Source organism: Dendropsophus ebraccatus, chromosome 4 (assembly GCF_027789765.1).
Source record: "Dendropsophus ebraccatus isolate aDenEbr1 chromosome 4, aDenEbr1.pat, whole genome shotgun sequence".
NCBI classification, from domain to species: domain Eukaryota; kingdom Metazoa; phylum Chordata; class Amphibia; order Anura; family Hylidae; genus Dendropsophus; species Dendropsophus ebraccatus.
The window spans coordinates 12247258-12256336 of record NC_091457.1 but is presented as its reverse complement, the minus strand read 5'-3'; the positions used below and the strand labels follow the sequence as shown (position 1 = coordinate 12256336).

General features: G+C 46.2%; 1 protein-coding gene across 3 annotated transcripts in view; it reads left to right on the top strand.

The window, feature by feature from the left end:
* TP53I11 (tumor protein p53 inducible protein 11) overlaps positions 1 to 8614 on the top strand; it is a 48019-nt gene extending 39405 nt beyond the window's left edge. For all 3 annotated transcript variants that reach the window (XM_069968086.1, XM_069968088.1, XM_069968087.1), the window contains exons 4-7: positions 504 to 552; positions 5234 to 5330; positions 5416 to 5517; positions 6872 to 8614. In XM_069968086.1, coding sequence (XP_069824187.1) covers positions 504 to 552; positions 5234 to 5330; positions 5416 to 5517; positions 6872 to 7005 — 382 coding nt within the window. In that variant the 3' untranslated portion in view covers positions 7006 to 8614. The remainder of the gene's footprint in view (positions 1 to 503; positions 553 to 5233; positions 5331 to 5415; positions 5518 to 6871) is intronic.
* The last annotated feature ends 465 nt before the right edge of the window (positions 8615 to 9079 follow it).

Genomic DNA, 9079 nt, shown 5'->3' with positions numbered 1-9079 from the left:
CCCCCCTCCTCTTCTTTATTCTGCATAGTGGATTTGTAAAGATGGAGATCTGCGAGGAGGATTCTTCTGTCGGCCGCACATCAGTCGCGTACGTTGAAGAATGAGCTTTGTGCTATTTATATCCAATCCCAGTCATTTTGAGAGCTCTATGATCTATTATGTAAGCCCTGAATACGCTGAGGCTTCCTCTGCAGATTATCTCACATTACAGAACAGACTTATCTTTGTCTTGAAGTCATTGCACAATCTGGAGAATGCATCATCTGCAATGGTATTAGCCGCTCTATGACCGCCGGCTGCTCTGAGAGGCAAATTCCAGGATCCCACCGGCCATCGCTGGGGATCACCGGTTCCCTTATGTCCTAGCTGCAGAGCAGAAGTTCAAGTTTCGGGTGAAAAAAAGAGAGAGTAATATTAATCTTCACTTGACTCAATATTGCCACCTAGTGGCCATAAGTGGTGGTTGTTTTTTGCTGATTTTTTTTTTTTTCTTCTCCTTTCAGAGTATGGCAGTTCCTCTCCGCTGTAATGTTCACAGGAGTCGCTGTCATGGTGAGTTTTAAAAATGTATTTTTATTTTATTTATTTATTATATTTTATTTAATATATATGTATGATATATATATATATATAATATATATATATATATATATATATATATTATAATAATAATTTTTATTTGCTATTTTTGTTTCGCTGTTTTGGATGACTGTCAATATGGCTGACATAACAATAACAGGTATGCATTCAGGGCTTAAAGGGGAATTCCGGAAATTTTTATATATAGATTTGTAATTCACTTTTATTTTTAAAATCTCCAGTCTTCTGGTACTTATCAGCTGCTATATGTCCTGCAGGAAGTGGTGTTTTCTTTCCAGTGCGCTCTGCCGCCCCTTCTGCCTATGTCAGGAACTGTCCAGACCAGCTGCAAATCCCCATAGAAAACCTCTACTACTCTGGACAGTTCTTGACATGGACAGAGGTGGCAGCAGAGAGCACTGTCAGACTGGAGAGAATACACCACTTCCTGCAGGACCTACAGCAGTTGATAAGTACTGGAAGACTGGAGATTTTTAAATAGAGGTAAATTACAAATCTGTATAACTTTCTGACACCAGTTGATTTGAAAGAAACTTTCGCTGGTGTACCCTTTTAAAGGGCCAATCAAGTGAATTGTGCTGAGCTGCAATACCGGATGCAACCTGTAGCCAGGAGTGGTGCTGTTTTTTAGGAGAAAAAGCCTTTGTTTTCTGATTCTAGTAAGTTATATTCTATGTTGGCAGTCTAGAAAAGTATGACCACTTCTATGGAAGCTGTTATTCCTCAGTCTATGTATGGTAGTTGAGCGTGAGGGGTGGGCTACTTTGATCATGTGCTAATACACAGCAGCCAATCTGAAGAAGCAGAGCTGCAGTGTAAAGCATAGGGGAGAAACCATGCAGAAAGCTGACCCCCTATCTCCGTCCTCTGAATAAGAAGGGCAAATAGACCTGATCACCTCTCAGCAATGCCTGCTTGTGGCTGGTGCTGCCGCCATCATCAGGGACGGGGGAGGGGTAGATGACTCTCATCATGGATAGGGATTGATAAGCCTCCTCTCTGTAGATCCGCTCATCTCTTCCCGCTTCTCCCGCTGGTTAATGCTGCTTTTATACACTTTGCTCCTGAGCTGCTTATTGTTCCTTGTCGGCTTCTTTATCATCTAAGGGGCTTTATTGTTCATATTAAAGTCGGGCTGAGGGGCCTCCACGTCATCGCCTCCTCTCCCCCTCCTCATCACGGGGACCTTTGTAAATGTAATATCTCCAGCGGCAGAGTATATAGCTGGGGGGGGGGGCACTTCTCAATCTGTCTGTATTATGGATGAATACTAGATTTGCTATCAAGCTGTCTCCTCTGTATGAGTCATAGTCAGAGTACCTGCTGTTTCTTGGTTACATCCGGGAAAGCTGAGTGATCACCTCCAAAAAGAGCCGAAAAGTATGGAAAAGCAGAGCTGAGGCCTTCCTTGGTGCTGATTAATTCCCTGCAGGTGTGTGATCTTGACGTCAAGAAATTCCACCTTTATGGGGCAAATCCACCTTAAGACACAAGATGACTCTAAGTTGTATAACTTTCTGGTGTGAAAGCGTAGCTGTCATTGTTCTGAAAACAAATATCTATAGTACAAGCGATTTTAAGAAACTTTGTAATAGGTTTTATTTACAAAAAGCGTTTCCTTCTGTACTGAAAAAGCTGTTTTCCTAGCTCCCCCCTCACTTCAGAAGAAGCAGGATTTCTGTGTCCATTATGCTCTATGGAGCGGGGAGGGGCTGAGAGGAGTGAGTGAGCACGGAGCAGTCCTGCACAGCACAACACCGTGCAATCTTCTCTCAGCAAGTTCCTAGATAAGCACTGACTTTTCTGAGCCCTGAATCCAGCGTTTTAGGTGCCCAGACAGTCTACAAACAGCTGACCTACATGTCTCCTCTTCCTGCTCCCTCATCTCCCTCAGTCCCTCCCCCCTTCATAGGATATAATGGATTCAGCAGAACCCGTCTTCACTGACTTCTCTGTAAGGGCCGGTTCACACTGAGCAAACACGGCGCAATTCCGCGGCGGAGCTCTCTGCCGCGGAATCCCGCCGTGCTCAGTGTGCTGCTTTGAGCGAATGGGAGAGCGCAGAGATCTCCGCCGCGGAATTGCGCCGTGTTTGCTCAGTGTGAACCGGTCCTAATGAAGATTGCTTTGCCTGATAATGCACAGATAAGAAGTCAGGGGGGGGAGGCTGGGAAATTGCTTTTTGAGTACAGAAAGAGGCTTTTTGCCTAATAAAACCTTTTATTAGAGTTTCTTAAAATCGCTTATCCTACTGATTTCTGCAATCACTTTTACAGCGTTAAAGAATCCAGGAAGTTTCTGAAAGTTTATTGTACAGCCAAACCTCCTTAAAGGGGTACTCCGGCCCGGGGGTATTTTTAAGCTATGGCCGTGGTTATGGATGGCAGAGGTCCCTTACCTCCCTGCGCCGGGTCCTGGTTCGCGCCGCCCGGTACACCTGTCCCGCGGCCGCTTTCTGGTGTGAGCTGCCGCATGAGACACGTCTCAAGGCAGCTCAGCCATTCAGCGGCCGTAGCAGCGTCCTGCCTCGGATAACCCCTTTAAAGGAGTTATCCAGGTTTCCTCTCCTGTCCTCAGTCTGGCTGCGGTATTGCAGATTAGTTCCATTGATGTGAATAGAGCTGGGTTGTAACCTTGGAGAAGGGGTGGTGCTGTTTTAGCTTGTAAGATTTATGGTTTTGTTTTTCTAAACCTGGATATCCCCTTTAATAAAACAAGAATGGGACCTGATGGGTAATGATATATTCTGGATCAGATGGATATCATTGATTACTCCCATGTTACCATAGAGCGTGAAAGTTCATGCACGTCCCTTTGTAGTTCGGACCGGATTGTCGGATATCTGATTACTGGAATGTCACTAAACTTATAATGTCAGTAAGTAACCGCATCCTTCTGGGTCAGTGTCCTCCATCTATTGGCTCTTCAGCTGTTGCAAAACTACAACTCCCAGCATTCCCTGACGGTTGAAGGACATGCTAGGTATTGTAGCTTTGCAGCAACTGGAGAGGCAGCACAGGTTATCAGCTGATCGCTGTCTTTACTACATGGAGCAATAATCTGCCTCATTTGGCTGTGTAATTCGGCCCTTTTTCCTTCCTTTCTGCCTTTGTCTCCCACCCAACAGCACCACCTATAGGATATAATGTGATAGGCGGCCCAGGGTTTTGGTTTACTGCCGTGGTAGCTGAATGGGTCTAGGGTCACTTGGGCACTTGTCACGGTAGCCTAGAATGGTGTAGGGCCCGCCCAGGAAAGTTTGGTGCCCCTCGTGCAGAGGAAGGTTTCACCCAAGTGTAGGTGTGTATAGGTGCGGGTCCGCAAGAATAGGCCAGAGTCTACCACTTGAAAAATGGAGGAGGCTTACCATAAAGCAAGTAACTAAATGTTGTTAAAAACAGCCCAAACAAGATGTGTCATACTGACTGTGACTACCCGTCCTGCTGGGTAGTATGAGCCCCAGGTCTAGTTATCTGGGCTAAGCACTCCCAAAACTACCTGGGTAGTTTTCTTGCAATGCGCAGTGAAATACCTAGACTTGTAGTAGTAACTTTGTTCCACAGTGGTCAGTTCCTGTGAATGCCGAGGTAACTGCCCTGCACATTTTCGAAAGGTTCCTGGCGTGGACAAGGTGATCCTTCTGTGGCTTCTCTCCCCTTGGTACTTTCTAGCCTTGCATAGTTGCTGTGGCTTTCATGCAGAGAATCTGTTCCTGACATAGGACCTGGCCTAAGCCAGGCCCCTGGCTTAACCTTCAGCAGAGATTTGGTTTTTAGTTGCTTCCTCACACACCGACTAGTACCAACTAGACTGACTCCTCCCAACAATGAACTAACTCCAGGGGTCTAACCAAACCCTACCCGAGGGAGTTACCTTAGGGTACCATTATACGGAGCGATAATCGGCCGAATTGGTCCGATTCGGCCGATTATCGCTCCGTGTAATAAATGCAACGATCAGCCGATGACAACGATCATCGGCTGATCGTTGATATAGGTTAGACCCTATTTTCGTCGGGCGCCGACCGCGCACTGCTGCGTGTAATAGCGGTGCGTGGTCGGCGACTAACGATATACATTACCCATCCACGTTCCAGGGCTGCTCCTGCCGTCCGCTTCTCCCAGGGTCCCACGCGCGCTCTAGCTTAACAGGCCTTTCAGCTGTCGGCCGGCATGAGCAGCCCTGGAACGTGGATGGGTAATGTATGCCAGTTTAGCAAGGACATCGGTAACGATGTCCTTGCAGCTCTTGTCAAACGATTATCGGGCCGTGTAATAGGCCCAGTAAACGAGCAACGATCTAGCAGATCGCTGCTAGTTTACAGGTATTATCGGGCCCCCATCGGCCCGTGTAATACCACCCTTACTCAGGTGCAATAGAACTTAGTGGCCCGTTCCGGGTCACTACAATAATACAGTAACAGTCTGTCTAGTCAGCAGCACTACAACCACTTTGCAACGCACCATAGTATAATATGAACCTCACACGGAAGTGGCAAAAACCTGATTAAAAAAAATTTAAAAAAAATCTTGTTCCTGATGCAGAATAGTGGGATGTGCTATAGTTAATGGCGCACTGTGTGCTTGTATGATTGTCTCTCCACCCGCTGTACTTACTCCTCTCCGTCCTGCAGGCGCTCGCCTTCCCAGATCAGCTCTATGAAGCGGTCTTTGATAAAGGAACAGTGAGCAGTAAAACCTCCACGCGTCTCTATGGCGGAGCCTTGTTCAGTGAGTATTTGCTGGAGATTATAAGCCGCTTATAATACACGTCTAGTCGCTGACCATGCTAAACCTCCCTGTGTGTTTCTTGCAGGTATCTCCTTAATTCTATGGAACTCTATGTATACGGCGGAGAAGGTGATCATCCGGTGGACGCTGCTGACCGAAGTGTGTTATTTAAGTATACAGCTCATTGGTGAGTGGCATAGAATGACGCTACTTCAGGGTTACCCCATCTTATGGGTCACCAGCTGCTGCAAACTACAACTCCCATCATGCCCTGAAAGCTGTCAGGGCATGATGGGAGTTGTAGTTTGCAGCAGCTGGTGAGTCACAGAATGGGGAACGCTATGTATTCAGATCACTAGGTGACACTAAGTTGCAGTACCAGTTACGGCCTATGGACATGAGTGGCGCTGTTTCTCTGAAAGGAATACTTTATATATAATGTGTACCTCAGGGTTGTGGCCCTTTACTACTAGAAGGCTAAAATCTTACAATTTTGACTTCATGGTACAAAAGAAGAGTTTACAACCTGGCAGATACCTAGTAGTCACCCAGACAGGAAGTGAGGAGGTTGCTAGGCAACATAAACGACTATAGCGTATAAACCTAGAGTGGGTGTACGCAGTTACGGCCTAGGAGGCCGATAAAAACCCCAAGCATGTTCCTTTGAAAAAAGTAGGGGGAGATTTATCAAACATGGTGTAAAGTGAAACTGGCTCAGTTGCCCCCGGCAACCAATCAGATTCCACTTTTTATTCCTCACAGACTCTTTGGAAAATGAAAGGTGGAATCTGATTGGTTGATGAATCATAGCTTCCAGACACCTCATTTGCCTATAGGGCCGTACAGGGTTGCTGAAGTCAATGTACTGTAACGCCATTGGTGCCGGCGCTGTAGCCAATCCGCACTCCTCTACTGCAATGCGATAGAACCTTCCATGTGAATGGAGAATATTATTCTAGAAGATCACCATGGCCTTCCATGGGTTCCATGCACAGATGAGCAAATCTTCCAATTGTTTTGGGGCTGACTTTAGAAAATCTGAATCCGAAACAAAAAAAAAAGCTCCGTTTTGTCTATAATTGCCCATGTAAATGTACAGGAGCAGGGACGCCTGTCAGAGAAAGAGAAGTCCTTGCTCCTGTCCAGTACACGTTTTTATATTCACAGATACTGATCAGGAGGATTTAGGAAACATCAGTATTTCCTGACCATAAGAACTGAACTTCTGCATCGGTGCTCTCTTCTTGTTTTTCCCTTTCCTGCAGAGAGGATAATGCTGCCTAGGGCCAGAAGAGTGATTAACAGGGCCGGGAGCCTATGGCTCTTCGCTCTGTCAAACCAAACGCTCCTGATTCCGGGTAGATTTTCCTGCCATGCGCATGGGGCCTTTAGTCTGTGTTCAGGATGAAATGAATCCCAAAAGTTTTGGATTTTGATTGGCTCCTGTCTAGGTACCGGAGATCCTGAATGATGAGAGTTTAGCTGTAGGTTTTTATATATTATATTATATGCTTATGCTAATATGTTACCTTCTTATGCAGTTACCATGGTGACCATGATCGAGAGCGGCTCCGCGACCATCACCGCGTCCATCCTCGTCTGCTGTTGCCTCTTGTTCGTTCTCGTCAGCATCTACTTCTATTACCAAGTCGGCCGCCGACCCAAGAAACTGTGAATCTTGGAATTTTCTTTTTGGTACTGGGACGCCTTTTTTTTTTTTTTTTTTTTTCTCCCTCAAAAAAACTCCCATCATCCTTTGGGAGGAGGGGTGTAACTGTTTTAATTGGGAACCAAGAACTGTTGGCAACTTGGTTTTCAGAGACTCTGCGACCCTCCCCCCACCCTCGGCGCAGGGTCCACGGCCCTTCCACCCTCGCTGTGCGGTCAGGACTGAGTGAAGCACAATGTGAACAGCGCACGCATTTTAACGTATCCACCATTGCTGTGCATATACACCCACTTTGTCTATTAACCCTTTAGTAGTCACGTGGCCAGTCTCAGCATGTTCCCCCCCCCCAGCCCTTTTGGGTTGTTTCTAATTTTTTCGCCCCTCCCCATTTTAAAGACATCCCATGTAAATAGAAGAATTTGAGTCCCTCTCCTTTGTTTGGGGAAATCTGGGTGACCGCGGCCGCCTCTGTTAGGTGTTACACAACTTTTCCATGCTCCTGAATGGCCAAACCACCCACTTATACAATAGTGCTGCATAACTAGTTGTCATTCTGGAGCCTGGGAAAGCTGGGTGGCAGCTGCAGTGGCACCAGGGCTTACATCCAGCTTTCTTCTTCTTATAGCTGCGCTGAATGGTATATTTTACTGGGCGACTCGGGGGCTTACGGTTACTTGATGCTGCACAATCGCTGCCCGCCGTGTACGCCAATCTGACAACATTAACACTTTGGCTGCCAAAGCAGTGCCTTCTATCCCCCTCTGGCAGCCAAGGGGTTACCTTACACCCCTAAGTGGATGCACAGGTAAGTTTGTGCAAAAAAAGAGTAAAAAAAAATATGCTGCACAGCGCCACCCCTGGCTGCATGGGTGTACTGCAGCCATCATTGATGGTAATAGGATGAGATGCATGTTCCCTGATGACTAGTGAAATGCAGAAGTTTTCCCTCAGGATGGGGCATGGCCAGGTGTGTACGGTGCACGGATGATAACGGACAGAGCGGCTTCCTGCATCCTCACGAGGAGATTTCCCTGTCCGGAGGGGACACAGGATGGATCTGCCATGAGCAGGAAATCTGCAGTGGAAAATGTCCAGACCACATTCCCAGTAGACACCAGTGCTGTGAATGTGATTTATGATCATGGGAGGGAAAGAAATGTATTTTCCATGTTTGCACCAAACTCCATAATACTTGCAGACAGTAAAGGGTCTTTTATTGATTTATTGGTCGTACAGTCCAGCCCTGCTGGGGGTCTGCAGCGTCTACCACCACCCCACCCCCAAACTTGAAAGCCTCATGTATAGTGCATTGCCTCCTCTTCCAGCAGCTAGGGACTCTTCTTCCCCCTGAGCGTTGCCTGTCGCTAGGCCCATTAGCCAAAATAGAGACTTTTCTGATTTTAGGTTTATTGGCCTCCTGCGGGGCCCAAGGCAGAGTCCCTCAGATCCCGGCCCGTTCCCTATAGTGTAGCCTGTAGGTGCACTTTATCTCCCCTTCCCGTCACTCTATTGTGATCTTGTGAAGACTGTTGTATTATATATATTTTTCTCTTTTGTGTTTTAAAAACTTAATACCTCAGTATCTTCCATAATAAAATATGCATTCAGCAACACAGGCAGCTGACTTGATTTGTTGCTTATTTAGTTTTTTCTTTGCTTCATTTATGGTGTAAACTTATATATTTTTTATTTTTTTAATTGTAGATGCATTTACACTATTTGGCCACAGGGTGGCACTGCAGCACCATGCAACTCATTAAACATCCGTTATCAAAACTGAACCATTTATATGGGTGTGAGCTGCAATACCTGATACAGCCATGTACAGGGGTGGTGCTGTTTCCTTGGGTGAAAAAAGGAACCTTTTTTTTTATATGTAAACCTCTACTATACAGACTATTTGATCATAAGAATCATTGCTTAGAGCCTAATACACTGAAGATTAGAAAAACATAGCTACTTTCTTCCATAAACAGCCAGCATCACCCCCTGTCCTCAGGTTGTGAGTGGTATTACAACTCCTGCTCCATGGTACAAAGCTGTAATACCATGCACAGGGAGGACAGCGCTGTTACTTGAA